This window comes from Dasypus novemcinctus, chromosome 8, assembly GCF_030445035.2.
Source record: "Dasypus novemcinctus isolate mDasNov1 chromosome 8, mDasNov1.1.hap2, whole genome shotgun sequence".
In the NCBI taxonomy this organism is placed as follows: domain Eukaryota; kingdom Metazoa; phylum Chordata; class Mammalia; order Cingulata; family Dasypodidae; genus Dasypus; species Dasypus novemcinctus.
Window position 1 is genome coordinate 64,396,542 of NC_080680.1, and position 19,675 is coordinate 64,416,216.

General features: G+C 35.2%; 1 protein-coding gene across 8 annotated transcripts in view; it reads left to right on the forward strand.

The window, feature by feature from the left end:
- Positions 1–19,675, forward strand: part of FOCAD (focadhesin) — a 380,810-nt gene that overhangs the window by 237,764 nt on the left and 123,371 nt on the right. For all 8 annotated transcript variants that reach the window (XM_058301924.1, XM_058301931.2, XM_058301923.2 and 5 more), the window contains one exon: positions 2,982–3,103. In XM_058301924.1, coding sequence (XP_058157907.1) covers positions 2,982–3,103 — 122 coding nt within the window. The remainder of the gene's footprint in view (positions 1–2,981; positions 3,104–19,675) is intronic.

Here is a 19,675-nt window from a genome sequence, read left to right on the forward strand (position 1 = left end):
AAAGTGTAAGGAAAACAATAATAAAGATAAGAATAGATACAGTGTAACAGAAAACATGTAAAATAAAGAAAATCACTGAAGCCTATAGTTGATTCTTTGAAGTTTAATAAAAGTTATGAAACCATTTTAAGTCTGAACAACAAAATAGAGAAAACTCACATGACCTATATCAGGTGGGAAAAGGAGACACCTCTACAGACCTGATAGCTTTCAAAAAGATGAAAGTATATTATAAAGATTTAAGCCTTTAAGTTTCATAATTTGGATTATGTATACAAATTCTTCAAAATAAATTAGCAAAACAGAGGAGAAATTAAAAGTATTTGAATACTTTTATATCTATTAAAGAAATTGAATATGTATTATAAATCTTCCCATATTTTAATGGAGGTTATAGCTAATGCAGTAGGGCAAGAAAAAGAAACAAAAGTCATAAGAATTAGAAAGATAAATATAAAATAGTCATTATTTGCACATGACATGATTGGGTACATAGAAAATCCAAAATAATCTAAAGACTGATTATTGGGATTGAGAAATGAATTCATCACTGTCACTGCCTACACTTAAAGGCCAACATATAAAAATCAATTTAAAATTTTTATAAATAGAAAATTAAATTTAAAACCATACCATTTATAAGAGCATAAAAAATACCAAGTACTTAAAATTAATTTTGCAAAAGATGTATAAAACCTTTAACTTGGAAAGTATAAATATTATTGAGAGAAATTCAAGAATTCTTAATAAATGGGGTGATTAACCATATTCTTATACTATTGGACTCCATATTGTTAAAATGTTGAGTCTCACAAGTATATATATTCAATCCAATCCCAATCAATATCTCAGAGTTTTTGAAAATTGACAAGCTGATTCTAAAATTTATGAGGAAATACAAAAGGTCAAGAACATCCAAGGCAACCTTGAAGAACAACAATGAACTAGGAGGTAAAAGAATTGAAAAGGCACTTCAAGAAAAGAATATCCAAATGTCCAATGAACATATGAAAAGGTAGCCAATTTCATTAGTCATCAGAGAGATGCAAATTGAGACCACAGTAAGATACTATTATATATCTACCAAAATGTCTAAATTGAAAATGATGGAAAATTTAAAGTATTGGTAAAACGGTGGAAAACCAGAATTGCTGTTGAAAATGTTAGTACAACCACTTTGGAAAACTGTTTAGTACCAAGCAAATTCATACCCTCTTATCCAGCAGTTTCTTTGAAGGGATGATAAACCTACATGAAGTCACCAAAAGATATATTCATAGCATATGAATGCAATGAGTGTTCATAGCAGTACTATTTGAGTAACCACTTAAACTTTCTGTAGAAGTTTAATATTGTTTAAGAATTCCAAAAATAGATATTGGATTATGTTTGTAAACTGGTCTGTTCCTCTGGGCATATTAGATTGTATTAGATTCAGAGGTTTCACCTTTACTTGATTAAACGAAGATTGAGGCTTTGATTTGGCCATGTCAGTAGGATGTTGAGTCCCTGCCCCCTTGTTGGGCAGACAGTCAGATAGATAAAGGACACCGCAGAGAAGAGAACTGAGTCTTTGGATACTGGAACCCTAGGGAGGGAGCGGAGCCATTCTGATAGTGTGCAGCTGCAGAAACCAGAGCCCTGAGCATCTGAGCCTGGGAAAGAGACAAGCCCTTCAGCCTACAGCTGAGATAGAAAGAAGCTAGGCCTACAGAGCCTTAAGAGGAAGAGAAAGGCTGAACCCTTGCAAACATTGCCTACCATCTTGCTTCAATACCTGGCAAATGACTTTGGGTAAGAAGGTACCTCTTATGGTACCTTAAATTGCACTCTTTAGGGCCTTGTGACTGTAAGCCTCTACCTCAAATAACTACCCTTATAAAAGTCAACAGAATTCTGGTACTGTGCATCAGTACTCCTTTGACTGACTAATACACTAACTGTCCATTGAAGCAGAATAGCACATATATTCACATGATGTGGTATATTCACATGATGAACTATTATTCAGTGATAAGAATGAATATACTACAATTGCTAGTCACAATATGAGTAATTCTTGCAACAATTATGTTGAGTCCAAGAAGCCAGATAGAAATAGTATATACAGTCTAATTCTATTTACATAAAGTACAAAAATAGATCAAAAATGGTTGTTGGAATTAGGCTACACTTTGAGGGGTATGATTGGATGGAGTCATGAGGGGATGTTAATAATGTTTTGTTTCTTGATTTGAGTGTTGGTTGTACTTGTTTGCTCATTTTGTGAAAATTCATTGAGCTGTATATGTATTATATGTGCACTTTCTCCCAGTATATCATCCTTCAATAAAAGATGTTTACAATTGTAATGATCTCTATATTTTGAATTATCTTGGTCATTGAATATGTCTTCTCATAACCCAGATAGTTTGCAAGGCTACCCTAATCATCCTCCAACCTTTGACTGGTGCCTTTGTTTTCAAATGACACTGACAATTGGCTGGATCTAGAAGCTCAGTTGAGAACTTAGTTTACCAGAGTAGGAAGGGCAGGAGGAAGGCTTATAGAAAGAGGATGAGGGAAAAGGGGAAAGTGAATTGTCTGAGTGCATCTTTGAGGGAAAACTGGTACACTTGTGGGTAAAAACTAAAGATTAATATGTTCACGTATTCCTTTTTAATTGAAAAAAAAAAAAAAAAGAATGGAAACTCTAGAAGTTTTAACTGTTCACAAAATTTAAAATGAGCATTTAAACCAGAGTCATGAAATGCAGATTAATTATGCATTTATAAATAACTTTTAAACAAGAGATATTTTAAATCTAGTAATTCTTAATATCTTTTTATAAATCAATAAGCAGAAATAATAATTTGCTTAGCAAATTCTTCTCATTTCTAAATTCCCCTATCTAGATTAATTAAATATAGATTCTTGAGAATCTAAATAGTGAATTTTTTCCCATTAGAAATGTTTTTATAAGGTTCTTTTTTTTTTTTAAGGTGGTATGTTATTTTGTTATGATGTTTCAACGTATCAGAGTAAAGATGGCAAACCATTGAATAGATTGATGGCCAGTAGAGGGCGAAGTTTCAAGCAGATATCACTTGCTCTTGTACATGAGGTAGGTACCTCCCTATTTTTTGCAACAGGCTCTTCTTTCTTTGTTTGTGCTTTGGGATTTCACTCCTTCATTTTGTATTTGTGAAATTTGTTGTTTGCTGGAAGATATGGTCACCAATAATGGAATTTTTCTTTTTATCATGCTTTTAAATGCAACCAAAATAGCTGATTCACCTAAATATTTTGATATTTTTCTGAATAAAACTGGCTTGCTTCCTCTGCTGTCTAATTATTAGGGAGTAGTGTCTAGGAATTTGATTAATTTTATCAATGTTTAACTTCCATTTTTATTAGTAAATATTTATTTAGCAATTTTTTTAAAGATATATAGATCACATAAAATGTTACATTAATAAATATAAGAGGTTCCCATATACCCCACTCCCTACCCTACCCCCATGCTTCCCACATCAACAACCTTTTTCATCAGTGTGGCACATTAATTGCATTTGGTGAATATATTTTGGAGCACTACTATGCTGCATGGATTATAGTTTACATTGTCGTTTATACTCTCTCCCTGAATTTATTTTAAAGAACTAATATTACCTATTTACTCCAATCCTTTCCAAGTATGTAAGGCATCCATTCTTGTATTTTGTGAGTGTTGGGAATTAACAATGGAAGTGTTCAGAAAAAAATCCTTAACGTTGCTGTTTATTTTTCCTTTAAGTTATCCCTTTAAAAGAAGATTGTATAATGCCCATTAGATGATTTGCGTGAAACCTGATGATTGCAGATTATAGAAATGGCAGTGGAAAGAGAGAAATTTATGTTTGTTGTTTTTTAAATTTGTATTATACAGTTTAAATTTATATATGTATATATATCCAAATTTTACTCATTTGGATGTATATAAATTAACATTCTCGAATTATATAGTTACAAAATCAGCAAAGAAGTTTATTTTATGTAATTCATAAGAGGTCATTTAACAGTTATAAATGACTTATTTGATTGTAAAAATTTAATGGACTTGATATAAAAGTAGTTATCACTTCTAAAATATGCTTACATAGATTTCTTATTTTGATGCAAAATTTATAAATCTAGGTATCACTAATTAGGTTGGATTATATTCTATATCACACCAACCACCACCTAAACTGGTAAAGGGTACAGTTTAATACAGGTACAGAGAGTTAGTTTTAAAAACCTGTCTTTACCCTATGCTGTCCTCTTCCTTTCATATATTTAGAGTTGAAATTAAGTAAATCCTTGGTTGAGAAACTTTTTTTGACTAATATAATGCCTTCATTCAACTAAAGCGGGAATAAGGATCTGGGAGCAATATCTCTTTGAAAAGGAGAGCGGTTTAATTTCACAAAAGAAGGAAAAACAGGTGATCTCTACCTTGGTTTACCCCCTAGCATCTCATTAGTTGTCATGGGAAAGGGAGTGATTTGATAGCTGTTTGTGTTCTTGAGCTTTGTTTTAGGTATTTAAAGGCTAACTAAAACAGCTTTAATGGAAAGCCATTATTAAAAAAATAACCATCGGGAAAGACTGTTAATGTGAAGGACAGCAGATCATCTGATAAATTGAGCTAATGGTATCCAAATTAACCTGGAGGACATTATATTGAGTGAAGCAAGCTAGATACAAAAGGACAAATACTGTATGATTGCACTATTATGAACTAAATATATTATGTAAAACTCATGGAATTAATAATTAGAATGTAGGTCACCAGAAAATAGAATCAGAGTGGAGAATAGAAAGCTGGTGATTAAATCTGTACAGAACTGGTTAAAAGGCATTTTGTATATCTTCGGAAATGAATGGAAATGATGAGAGCACATCATGCTGTTTGTGACTAGCAGAGCTATTATATGAGTATGACAGTAGTTGAAAGGGAAATCCTGAGGACATTTATATTACTAGAAGGAAAGCTAAAAAATATAAAGGGACTGTATACCATAGTGAAACCTCATGTGAAATAAGAAAATAAGAAAAATTAGACTCTTTATATAAAATATAAATACAAATAAACTAAAGAGAAGGGAACAGAATAGCAGCTATGTATGGGCAGGGGAAGCTTAGGGAGACTGAGAGGTGATGAGTTTTGTTTGGTTAGTTTTTATTATTATTATTACTGAAATAATGAAAATGCTTAAAAAGGATTGATGTGATGAATGCACAACCATGTGATTATATCAAATACCATTGATTGTATATTTTGGATGGATTTATGCATTTTTAATATGTGTCAATAAATTGATTTGTTTAAAAAACTTATGAATTGAGAATAGAGAATTCTGTGGGGGTAAAATACTTGTTGCTTGTATTGTAGAGGACCTAGCAGATTTCAGAGAAGAGATTTTAGGAGTCAAGTGGAAGTCATATTGGACAGAATTACCAAATCTATGGTAGGATTTCAGTTTGGATTCCATTTTCTGTTTATAGTACTCTATCTTCCATGTCCATTTGTAAAACTAAGCTAAGGAATGAGCATATAATTTCTCAGAGGCTGTGACAAGAAATAACATGGATTTTAAGAGCTGGTTAACAATAACATTTTCATTAACAGATAATTAGCTAAGGCATATTTTTAAATTATTAAACATATGTTAGTTTATTTAATCTCTACATTAATGCTGTGAGTTAGGTACTATTATTACCGCCACTTTATAATGAGGAAAGTTCTATGCTCAAGGTCACAGAACTTAGAAATCAAAAACAGATTAGAAATGTGCTGTATGGTCTCACATTAAGCACAGAATGATATTAAGGTATCTTTTTTTTTTTTTTAAAGATTTATTTATTTATTTAATTCCCCCCCCTCCCCTGGTTGTCTGTTCTTGGTGTCTATTTGCTGCGTCTTGTTTCTTTGTCCGCTTCTGTTGTCGTCAACGGCACGGGAAGTGTGGGCGGCGCCATTCCTGGGCAGGCTGCTCTTTCTTTTCACGCTGGGCGGCTCTCCTTACGGGGCGCACTCCTTGCGCGTGGGTCTCCCCTACGCGGGGGACACCCCTGCATGGCAGGGCACTCCTTGCGTGCATCAGTGCTGTGCATGGCCAGCTCCACACGGGTCAAGGAGGCCCCGGGTTTGAACCGCGGACCTCCCATATGGTAGACGGACGCCCTAACCACTGGGCCAAAGTCCGTTTCCTTTGGATCCTTCCGAAATTAACCTAGAATCTCCTTACTCTTCTCCTTGCTTCTAGACTTTTTTGATTGTTGTTGTTATAGTCTATTTGGTATTCTTTCAAGATGAAGTTTCTCTAGAGCCAGTTCCCGCCACTCCTCTATTCAGTCTTTTTATTTTAGTCCTTCTTAAGAATTTCAAACATTCACAAAAACAAAAAGAACACTATAATAGATCTCCATCTATCCGTCATCCAGCTTTAACAATTATCAAAATTTTGCTTGCTAATCTTTGATTTTTCTGGAATACTTTAAAATAAAATCTATATATCATACAATTTCATCTTATCTACCAGATAAGCACTTTTAAAAGCATAAATTATGCCATTTTTACATTTAACAAAAATTAATGTTTTTAAGCGTCTGGTCTGTTGAGGTATAATTTACATACAATTCACTCTTTCTAGGTGTGAAGTACTGTTAAGTTTGACAAATATATACAGTTGTGTAACAACCACCACAGTCAAGATAAAGAATACTTACATCACTCTAGAAGTTCCTTCGTGCCCCTTTGTATCTACCTCTCCCCCAACCCCATTTCCTTTCAGCTCCTGATATGGTTTCTGCCTTTACAATTTTGCCCTTTTCAGAATGTTATGTAAATGAAATTACAGATTGGAACATTTTATGTCCAGCTTTCTTAACTAAGCATATGGCTTTTCAGTTTTATCTGTGTTGTTACATATATCAATAGTTAATTCCTTTTTATTGCTGAGTAGTATTCCATTGTTTGGCAGTGCCCAGTTTGTTTATTTATTTGTTTTTTAAAAATATTTTTTATATTTTTTATTTCCTCTTCCCTTCCCCTGCCCCTGCCACCGCCCCCCCCCAGTTGTCTGCTCTCTGTGTCTATTCGCTGTGTGTTCTTCAGTGTCCGCTTGTATTCTTGTTAGCGGCACCCAGAATCTGTGTCTCTTTTTGTTGTGTCATCTTGCCGTGTCAGCTCTCCATGCATTTGGCACCATTCCTGGACAGGTTGCACTTTTTTCACCCTGGGTGGCTCTCCTTATGGGGAGCACTCCTTGCGCTTGGGGCTCCCTTACGCGGGGGACAGCCCTGCATGGCATGAGATTCCTTGCACGCATCAGCACTGTGCATGGGCCAGCTCAGGACCTCCCATGACGCCCTATCTGTTGGGCCAAATCCACTTCCCCAGTTTGTTTATTACCTGACCAGTTGGTGGACCTTTGAGTGGTTTCTAGTTTGAGGTAATCATGAATAATGCTGTTATAAACATTCTAACACAGTTCTATGTATAGACATGATTTTCTTTTTTTTTTTTTTTAATAAATAACTATCCAGGAGTGGAATTGCTAGGTCTTATGGTAAATTTATATTTAACTTTATAAGAAACTGCCACACTGTTTTCCTAAGTGACTGTCTCATTTTGAATACCCAGTAACTATACATGAGAATTCCAGTTTCCCTACCTCCTCAATAGTATTTGGTATGGTCAAGTTTTAAAATTTTAGCCATATTTATAGGTAGGTACTAGTTTCTTTTAGTTGTATAATTTGCATTTTCCTTAATAATTAATGATGTTGAGCATCTTCCCATCTGCTTATTTGCCTTCCATATCTTTTTTCCCAGTAAATGTCTATTCTGACCTGTTATACATATATTTACTGGGATTTTTGTTGTTGTTATTTTTTTTTGTTTGTTTCCAAAAGAGAGTTCTTTATATATTCTGAAGAAAAATATGTATTCTGAGAAACATGTTTTGCAAATATTTTTTCCCAGTCTGTAACTGTCTATTCGTTAACTAAACAATGTTTTTGAAGAGTGTTTTTGTAATATTGGAAAATTCAAACAGCTAGTTTATAAATGGGGATGTGACTAAAATGGCAGTCTAGATATGTAAATACCAATTGACAGAATGCTAGAGAATAATCTAGGAAATGAATAGCACAGTAAACCAAGAGGTGGATGAGAATTGTAGTTGATAATACAGATGCAAGAGTATCCTTTGTGAGCTAGAGGAAATGTATATCACTACTGCAGGGTGTTGGGAATGTGGAGAAGCATGGGAAAAATACAGCTGGAGTGAACTATGGACTGTGGTTAGAATATAATATTCTGGCATCTGTGCAAAAGATGTACTGTCGTGATAATGAGGCAGTATGGAAAAGGTGAACAAATGTACACTATGGACATGGTAACAATCAGATACTATCTTATCTGTAGCAAATATTCCACCACAGTGTGGTGTGTTGATGGAGGGGTGTTTGGGAATTCTGCACATGTGCATGATTGTTTTATAAGTTTACAACTTCTGTCATAAAAAATTTATTTAAAAAATAATAATAGGGTAGATTGGGGGAAAAACGCACCAAGTGTAAGATAAGGACTATGATTAGTAGTAAGATTTTGACAGTATTCTTTCATAATTTGTAAGAAATGTCTCATGACAATGCAAGGTGTTGGTAGAGGGTTGATATATGGGACCCCTGTATGATGTTATGCATGCTTGCTTTGTAAGTTCACAACTTTTACTATACATTTAATGGTTTATGTATGTTTATATATAAATGATATAAAGATAATAATAGGGCTGTAAGTACACAGCTATTATTATATACTCACTGTTTATGTATGTATATGTATGAGCGCTATACTTCAATAAAGTAATTAAAAAAAAGAAGAAAAATTCATTTACCAAATTTTCCTTTTATGATTCTTGCCTTTTGTCTAACCTGAGGTCACAAAGATTTTTTGTGTCCTTTTCTTCTTGTTTTTTTTTTTTTCTTATTTCTTTTCAAAATGGAGATATAATTTATATACCATAGAATTCATGTATTTAAAGTGGATTCAGTGGTTTTTAGTATATTGAGTTGTGCAATCATCATCACAATAAATTTTAGAACAGTTTTATTACTCCCAAAAGAAACCTTACACCCATTAACAGTCACTCCCCATTCTTTCTTTCCTTACAGCCCTAGGCAACTGTTAATCTACTTTTCATCTCTAAAGATTTTCTTATTAATGTGTGGAAATTTTTAATAAATGGAATCATATATTATGGGCCTTTTGTGTTCTGCTTCTTTCACTTAGCATAGTGTTTTCAAGGCTCATCCATGTCTTAGCATGTACAGGTACTTCATTCCTTTTTATAGCTTAATAATACTCCATTGTATGGATAGACCACATTTATTTATTCTTGGATTTCCTATGTTTTCTTATTGAAGTTTTATAATTTAAGATTTTACATGTTGGCCTCTGATTCACTTATAATTTTTCTATAAGAGTTATGTTAGTTGACAATACTTTCCTTTCTTCACTGAATTACCTGGGAATCTTTGTCAAAAATCATTTGCCTATATATTTATGGGTCTATTTCTGAACTTATTTATTTCATTTATCTGTTCTTTTTCCAAAACCACGCAATGTTGTGAACTATCCCTTTCTAATAAATCTTGAAATCAAGTAATATGAGTCCTCCACTTTATTCTTTTTTTTTCAATATTATTTTGGCTATTCTAAGCCATTTGCTTTTCCATAAAATTTTAAATCAGCTTTGAGAAACTACAAAAATAACTCTCCTACAGTTTTGATTGGAATTGCATTAAATCTATAGGTCACTTCGGAAACCAATTTGGAGTCTTTTGACCCATGAGCAAGGTATGTCTCCATTTACTTAGACATTCTTTGGTTTTTCTCATCAGTGTTTTGTTCTTCTCATATTACAGATCTTGTACATATTTTGTTATATTTCATAAGTATTTTATATCTGTAAGTATTTTGATGCTATTTTAGTTTTAATCTTAGTTTTAATTTTAAGTTGTTCACTACTAATATATATACATACAACTGATGATTTTCTATAACCTTTCAAAACTTATTTATATGTTTTTGTTCTATATATATATATTTTGTAGATTTTCTCTGGATTTCATTGTAATGATGTGTAAGAATAAAGTTTTAATTTTTTCTATCTGATCTGTATGCCTTTCATTTCTTTTCTTGCCTCATTGCCCTAAAACCTCCAGAACAATGTTAAATAAGAGTGGTAAAAGCTGTCATTCTTGTCCTGTTCACAGTCTTGCAGAAAAGCATTCAGTATTTCACTATTCGGTATGATTTTAGTGTAGGGTTTTTGTACATTTCTGTTGTAGTTTGCTAAAAGTTCCTATGGCAATATACCCGAATATACCGACTTTTACAATGGGAATTTATTAGGTTAAAAGCTTATGGTTCTGAGGCCATGAAAGTGTCCAAATCAAGGCATCATCAGGAGATCCTTACCCCCGAGCTCCACCTGTGGCTGATCAGGTACATGGCAGGACACAAATGTAGTGTCTCCACTTTCTTCCAGGGTCTCCTTCTCGCTCAGCTTCTGGGCTCCTCTCTGTCTCTGCGGCCTTCTTTCTGTGCCAGTAAGAGTATTAAGATCCACCCTGTGTCATGCCCTACTAAAGTAATCTAATCAAAAGGAAGTTCCCTAACTGAATCTAGTCAAAAGTTCCCATCTATAATAGGTTGACACAAATATGAATGGAGATTAGCTTTAAGAACAGGATTTTTTGGGATCCACTCAGCTTCAGACTGTCACAATGTCCTTTATAAGATGGAGGAAGTTTCATTTTATTTTTAAATTGCTGAGTGGTTTTATCATAAAAGGATGTTGAATGTTGTAAGATAATTTTTCTGTTTCTATTGAGAGGATCATGGTTTTTTTTAATAGTCTGTTGATGTGTAATGAATTATATTAAAATGTAATGAATTATATTTTCTTATGGTGAACCAGTCTTACATTCCTGACATAAACTCCACTTGGTCATGATGCATTATCCTTTTCTCAGATTGCTGGATTTTGTTTGCTTATATTTTGTTAAATATTTTTGCATTTATGCTCATGAGGTATGTTGTTCTATAGTTTTCTTGTAATATCTTTGTCTAGTTTTATTATTAGCCGAGTTCCCTTCTCTTCCAGTTTTTGGATGAGTTTGTCTGAAATTGGGATTATTTTTCCCTTAATAATCTGGTAGATTTTCCAGTGAAACCATCAGGGTCTGGAGTTTTCATTATAGGAGTATTTATAACTGAATTAAATTTATTTACTTGTAAGAGACTATTTACATTATCTATTCTATAGCGAAATCATCTGGGCCTGGAGTTTTTATTATAGGAGTATTTGTAACTGAATTAAATTTATTTACTTATAAGAGACTACATTATCTATTATATACCCACCTATCTACCTATCTGTCCATCCATCCTCTATCTATCCCTGCTCATCCTTAAAGGGGAAATCTGTGTGTCACAGGAAAGCATCTATGACAGTTAGCATCTCTCTCCTTCATTAAAGTGTAAACTCCATGAAATCAGGAAGTGAATTTTATATACACATAGCTGTACTGCCTGGTATTCCTGCACATACTAGGCACTTGATAATTATTTGTTGAATTAATGATTTTACTCTTTTTGACACTTTTTTTTCTAATAATCAATATATACATTTAATGGAAATGTTACTGATGTTAAATTAAGTAATGGATGGGAAGAGGCTATGGCTCAATTAGTTGGGCTCTTGTCTGCCGTATGGGAGGCCCGGGATTCGTGTCTCAGGGCCTCCTTGTGAAGGCAGGCTCACCCGCACACCACGGAGAGCTGCCAATCCACAAGTGTCATGGAGTGTCACCCAGCCCACAAGCACCATGGAGAACCTACTCAGCAAGGTGACACAACGAAAAGGAAAACAAGTAAAAAACATAGAAGAGCGTGCAGCGAATGGACACAGCAGACAACAAGCAAGCCGCAAGGGGGGTGGGAATAAAAAAAAATTAAGTAATTGATGGGGTCTTACTAAGAAATGAAATACTGCTGTCCTTTGAACAAACCTGTATATACTATTTTGTGTTGTTACTCATTTAAATGGTTTTAGTGGGTTGAGTTGTAGCCCCTGTGAATGTGACATTACTTGGAAAATGGGTCTCTGCATATGTAATCTAAGTGTCTTGAGAGGAGATTATTATTGATTAGTATGAGCTATAAGTCCAATGACAAGTGTCCTAATAAGTGAGGGGTATGTGGAGACATACAGAGCAGAAAATGATGTGAAGATGGAGGCACAGATTGGAGTGATGCATCTGCAAGCCAGTGGTTTAGCCTTCCCTTTCTCCAAAGATGACAGACCCCTGCAGGGTATTCTGTAGGCTTCACAATGCCTACAGCAGCTATAGGTGAGTGAGTGAGTGAGTGAATGAATGGGTTAAAGAAATTTGTCTTGAATTTACAAATGCTCTGCTCCTTATATATTTTTTAACTTTTTCTTTTGAAAGACTTTGAAGCATATAGAACAGGTACAAAATTATTACAAACCTTATACTGAGAACTTGTGTCTATGACCCCTCTCCCCAGATATCCAGAGCCGCCAATTTTAACATGTCACATTTTCTGTTACATTCTACCTATCCATCCATCTGTCTATCAGTCCATTTACTGAACACTGGAGTATAGGTTGTATTCATCATGCTCCTTGAACACTTAATACTGCCCATACATCCCCTAAGAACAAAGATATCCACCTGTGTAACCACCTTAAGTGCAGTTATCAAGTTCAAGAAATATAATATTGGGAAGTGGATTTGACCCAACAGATAGGGTGTCTGCCTCCTACATGGGAGGTCCAAGGTTCAAACCCAGGGCCTCCTGACCCATGTGATGAGCTGGCCCATGCACAGTGTTGATGTGTGCAAGGAATCTCGTGCCACGCAGGGGTGTCCCCCACATAAGGGAGCCCCACGCGCAAGGAGCGTGGTCTGTAAGGAGAGCCACCTGCCTAGGAATGGCACCGCACACACAGAGAGCTGACGCAGCAAGATGACACAACAAAACGAGACACAGATTCTGGGTGCCACTGACAGGAATACAAGCAGACATAAGAAGAACACACAGTGAATGGACACAGAGAGCAGACAATTGGGGGTGGGGTAGGGTAGGGGAGAGAAATAAATAAATCTTTAAAATATAATATTGATTAAAATTTATAGTCTGTATTCCAGTTTTTTCATGTCTCAAAATGTCTTTGAATCTTTTCTCCTTTCTTGCTAGATCCCATCCAGGATCATGTTTTGCATTTAATTGTCATTGTCTCTTAGTTACCCTTTTCAAAATTTAAATTGTGGAACCATATCTACAACATGAACTTTCCATCTCAACCACTACCAAGAATGCCATTTGTTGGTATTCATCACATTCACATTATTGCAGTACCCTTACCACCTTCTTTTACTAAAACTTTCCCCTCTCCCCATACTGAAACCCTATACCACTTATGCATTAACTACCCTGGCAACCTTTATTCTAATTCTGATTCTATGAGCTTGTATATTCTCCAATATTTTCTTTGTAGTTACCATGAGGCTTAAATTTAACATCCTAAATCTATGACAATCTTGTTTACTTTGATACCAATTTAACCTCAATAATACCCACAAACTATGTCCCTATACTCCTCCATCCCCCCACACCTTTGTGTAGTTCTTGTCACATATTACTTGTTTATACATCGGAAATCCAAACTTGCTGATATAGCAGATCATTTTATGCATTTGCCTTTTAGATCATGTAAGAGGTAGAAAGTGGAGTTACAAACCAAACATACAATAGTTTTGGTATGTTATTCATGTTGTTATCCTCACTAAAGATCTTTATTTCTTCATGTGCCTTTGCACTATTGTCTATTGTCCATTCCTTTCAACCCACAGAACTCTCTTTAGCATCTCTCATAGGGCTTGTCTAGTGGTGACAAAGTCCCTCAGCTTTGGTTTATCTAGGGAATGTCTCTCCCTCGTTTTTGAAAGACAGTTTTACAGGATATAGAACTCACGGTTGGCAATTTTGTACGTTCAGCACTTTGAATATGTCATCCTACTGCCTTCTTGCCTCCATGGTTCCTATAGTAAATCTCCACTTAATTTTATTGAGGCTCTCTTTTACGACACACTGGTTCTCTCATGTGCCTTTCAGAATTCTGTATTTAACTTTGGCATTCAACAGTATGATTATAATATACTGTGGTGGGAGTCTATTTGAGTTTATCTTTTTTGGAATTTGTTGAGTCTCTTGTGTATTTGTATCTCTTCTGTTAAATTTTGTATGTTTTCAGCTATTATTTCTTTGAATTTCTCTGCCCCTTTCTTTCTCCTTCTGGGATTCCTGCAATGTGTACATGGACATGCTTGATGGTGTCCCACAGGTTTCTCAGTTTCTGTTCTCTTTTCTTCATTCTTTTTCTTTATGTTCCTCAGACAGGATGATTTCAGTTATCTTCAAAATCTCTGAGTTTTTCTTCCATCAACTCCAATCTGCTGTTGAATGCCTCTATGAGAGTTTTAATTTGTTATGATCTTCAGGTCTGTTTGGTTCCTTTCATAATTTTTTTTTAAAGATTTTATTTTTATTTCTCCTTACTCCCTCATTGTTTGCACTTGTTGTGTATATTCATCTTCATTGTTTCTTTAGGTAGCACTCAGAATTGAACCCAGGACCTCCGATGTAGGAGGGAGGTGCCTAATTGCTTGAGCCACTTCCGTTCCCTGCTTTGTTGTGTCTCTCATTATATTTTGCTTCTTGTTTCTCTTGTTGCTTCATCTTGTTGCATCAACTTATCGTGCCTGCCTGTCCTGTCAGCTCACTGTCTTGCTCATCTTCTTTAGGAGGCACTGGGAACCTCTGCTCCCTGCTTTGTTGTGTCTCTCATTGTTTTTCTTCTTGTGTCTCTTGTTGTATCATTTTGTTGTGTCAGCTTGCTGTGCCTGCCCATTGCATCAGCTCACTGTCTTCTTTAGGAGATACCAGTAACTGAACCATGGACCTCCCACATGGGAGGCAGGAGCACAAGCATTTGAGCCATATCCACTTCCCTTCATAATCTATTAATCTTCACCGTTTGTTCTTCTGTCATTTTCCTAATTTCCTTTACTTCCTTGTCCATGTTTTCCTTTAGTTCTTTGAGCATATTTAGGACTTTTTATAAATTTTAAAAAAATTCTTTGTCAGGTGTATCCCTGGTCTGGTTCTCCTCATTGGTGGTATCTAATACCATAATCTCCTTTGTCTGGACCTTCACCTTCTCTTGTATGTTTTTAAACCTATATATATATATATATATTTAACCTTTTGTGAAACCTGGATACTGTGGTATTTAATTTTGTATCCAGGTTGTTTTATGTTATGACATAGCTTTCCTTGAATGCCAGGAGCTTTAAAAAAAAGAACAAGAAGGAAGTTAAAACAAAACAAAAACTCCTTTCATAATCCTTGTAGATTGGCCTGTGCAAGTGCTCTCCTTCAGGGTATATCCATACAATGAGTTTAGAGAATAGCACCAGGCCAAAGCATAGGACTTCCTTGATCTATTCAGCGCATGCCTAGGTGACCCAGGCAGTTCCCCTATTTACATGGTTCCCAATGTCCTTTCTTCCTTAGCAAAGTTTCCTCTTGGTCCTGGGCACTTAACTGTATGTCCTACAGCCAACAATCTTTTGGCCCAGGCAGTATAACCTGACTGTTCTCTCATGATGTTCTGTAGAGGAGTTCTGTGAACTGCCTGGTACTTGCAGGGCAAGTTCTGTGACAGCAAGCCCTCAGGCCACCACTTGACAGATGTGGCCAGCCATACAAGCTCCCAGTATACATACCATGGTTACTGTGCTCCCTCTGGATCCAGGACTTCAGAGCCATGCTAAGAGTGTGGGTTGACTCTGCACCAAGCCTGCTTTGGGATCAGGGAGGGGCCAGCCAGGATGCCAGGTATCCTACCACTTTCAACAGCCTTTTTCTTGATCCAGCACTTGCCCTGTTCCTGCAGTCCTTCAGCTATTTTCTGGAGTTTTTAGAAAGATCATTCTGCCAGTTTTGCTGGTTGTTAAAGCTTCTATGAAGGGGTAAAGTTCTGAAACTTCTTGCTCTACCATCCTGATTGGCCTGGGACCTGTTCTCTTTATATTATGATCTAGTATTTGTTGATATTTCTCAAGAACTACATGTTAGTTAAATCTTCTCGAGAACTACATGTTAGTTAAATCAAATAATTTTCATTGCCTTGGATTAGCTATTTAATGTAATCTGTGATGAATTCTTTTAGAAAGTGTTATAGCCCCTTCTTTTTTTTTTTTAAAGATTTATTTATTTATTTCTCTCCCCTTCCCCCCCACCCCACCCCAGTTGTCTGTTCTCTGTGTCTATTTGCTGCCTCATCTTCTTTATCCGCTTCCGTTGTTGTCAGCAGCATGGAAATCTGTATTTCTTTTTGTTGCGTCATCTTGTTGATGTCAGCTCTCTGTGTGGGCGATGCCATTCTTAGGCTGTACTTTCTTGCTGGGCGACTCTCCTTATGGGGCACACTCCTTGCATATGGGGCTCCCCTACATGGGGGACACCCCTGTGTGGCATGGCACTCCTTGCGCGCGTCAGCACTGCACATGGACCAGTTCCACACGGGCCAAGGAAGCCCGGGTCTTGAATTGTGGACCTCCCATGTGGTAGGCAGATGCCCTAACCACTGTGCCAAGTCTGCCTCCCCAACCCTTCTTTTTTAAACTTTGTTTATTCATTGATTTTTTTTCTCTAAGGGAAGCTCCCCACATGTTACTTTTGAAAAACTCACTGATCAAATTCTGATTTGGTGTTTGGTCTGATATACTAGGCCTGCTTAATTGCTGTCCTGTTTACATTTCTCTAAAACTGATCCTTTCTCTCTCTTCACTCCTTTGAAAAGGGGATGACTAGGTGCCATTCAGATCTACTAGGCTTCTCCAATCTCAAGTGACTGCCCTCTTCTGCTGTGATTTATGATTACTTCTCATCCTGAGATTAACTTGGCTCCTGTTGAGGAGGAAGCTGAAGGTGACTGATAGTTTCCTTCCCTGAAATTTGCTTCCTGTCCTGTCACCTTTGGCATTTTTAACTCTTTCATGGCATTTCACCTAATTGAATGATGCTGATTTGTCCCTGAATGAGAATGGCAGTACTGCTTCATTATTTCCTCCGTCTTTGGGCACATGCAAATTATCCTGATCTTGCCAGTTATACCCAACAACATTTCTGCTTCAGCATTAGGTCATGAGCTCTTTTTTTCATTTTCTGAATGAAATCTCTGGTTCTGCTTTTTTTTTTTTTTAAGTGAACATCATTTTATTATTTTTGCCTACTACCTTAATTTTCTTTTTTTTCCCTGCCTTTAACAATTTTTTCCTCAGAGTGTATGTGATATAGTCCCTCATTTTGAAATACAAGTAACATATTTGTCTTTTCCTTTCAGTTACTTTTTTATTTTTAAAACATATTTCTTGTGAAGAAACTGGAATAGTGTTAGTAATTGTGTAATGTGAAATAATTAGATAAAAATTATGAATAATAATGGAAAAAAGTGGTATCTGCTTATTACACATTCCCTCTAGAAAATGCTTGAAAACTATGGTTTGCTGTATTTTAGATACTCCATAATTACCATGTGATGTAAGTTGTTATGGTAACTGTTCCCCTTCCTATTAAATAACAGAGTAAATGGTTGCTTGAGATGTGGTTGAATTGTCAGCTTTCAACCTAATGTTATTCTGATGGCGAAGGGGAGGGAGGACAGGAAGATAGAGAAAGGGAGAGAGAAAAAGAAAGAGAGTATTAAATGTCCAGAAAGCACCTACCAAGACAGGAGTGTCATTTTACTTTAAAAATGTGTCATACACACAGGAAAAACATTTTTATTAGAAAATTGAAGCCTATTATTTCTTATGTATAAACAATAGGATATTGAGTGGCTTTTGGAGTCTCAAAAACTACGTACAAATAGTTTTCCTTGTGGGAATTTGGAAGAAATGTGTGTGTGATAGAGCCAAATATAGAGGCTCAGTATTCTTTTGTGTGTCTGTGTAGCAATTAAAGTTAAATACTTTTATTCTTTTGATAATTATATGTATATCTGGGCTGCATGAAAATGACTTATTTTATGAGATTGGGATTTAAAAATTAATAGCAAATACTTCATTTACCTGTCAATATTTATATTACTTGAGTCATTTCCTCTTCAGTTTTTCTTTTAAAAATCCACATTACCCTTTTCTTATTTATTGTTGCCTTCTGCCTACATCCTATCTCTTTAGCTTGACAAACAACTTCACCAAAAGTTTTTTTTAACTTGGTTTATAGTATTTAAAGGACAGTTAAAATGGTTTTTTTCTTGTAAATGTGAAGAATAGGTATTTGTTAAGATCACTGGAGAAGTAAAAAACTTTACCTAATTTCTGGGTGCTGTATTCTGAACAGTCCATTAACTACTGGCCAGGTAGTTCCTTCAGGTAAAACATATATAAGTGCTTTAAAATTTTGCTTTGTTGCTAACTATATTTTTATCTGGAATTAAATCCTTCCTAACTACAACATTTAAAAATGGTGGGGTGGGGGGATGAGGAGCGGTTTATATGGGAACCTCTTATGTCTTTTATGTTTTTTTATGTTTTTAATATAGTGTTCTTTGTGATCTATTAACTTTAATAAAAAAGTGTAAAAAAGAAAAAAAGAAAAAAATTTCAAGTAGGAAAAAAAAAGCATGCAGTGCTCTTTTTGCCAATTGCCATAGGCTGTGGATATTTTCAGAAGTGTAGTGTTGCCTATGGATTATTTGGCAGGAAAATTTTAAAATGTTTTCAGTTGCTAAAGTAAGACATAAAAGTTTTGGTTGTGATGTTTGAGTATTGTTTCTTTTAAATTCAGGTCTCAAAATATGACTTAAACATGATTTTGTGGAAGACTTGAATAATATTATAAATCAGTGAGACCTAAAAGACATATAGAACAATTCACCCAACAACAGCAGAATATACATTCTTCTCAGGTGCACATGGATCATTCTCTAGGATAGACCACATGCTAGGTCACGTAACACATATCAATAAATTTAAAGATTAAGATCATACATTGTATTTTCTCCAATCACCATGGAATGAAGCTATAAACTGGTTAACAGTGGGAAAAACAGAAAATTCACAAATATATGGATATTAAATAATATACTTTCAACCAAATGGCTAAAGATGATATCAAAATGGAATTAAGAAATGTCTTGAGGTGAATAAAAAAAAAATACAACATTCCAAAACTTATGGGATGCAGCAAAGGCACTGGTGAGAGAGAAATATATATTTCTAAATGCTTACATTTATAAAAGAAGGTCTCAATTCAGTTACCTAACGTCACACCTGGAGGAACTAGAAAAAAAAGAGCAAAGAAACTCAAAGTGAACAAAAGAAAGGAAATAAAGATTAGAGCAGAGAAAAATGAAATAAGAATTAAAAACAAAAAACAACAGTAGAGAGCATCAATAAAACCAAATATTGATCAATAAGCCTTTAGCTGGTCAGACAAAGAGAAGAAAAAGCACAAATAACTGAAATCATAAATGAAAGGGGGGACACAATACTACTGACCC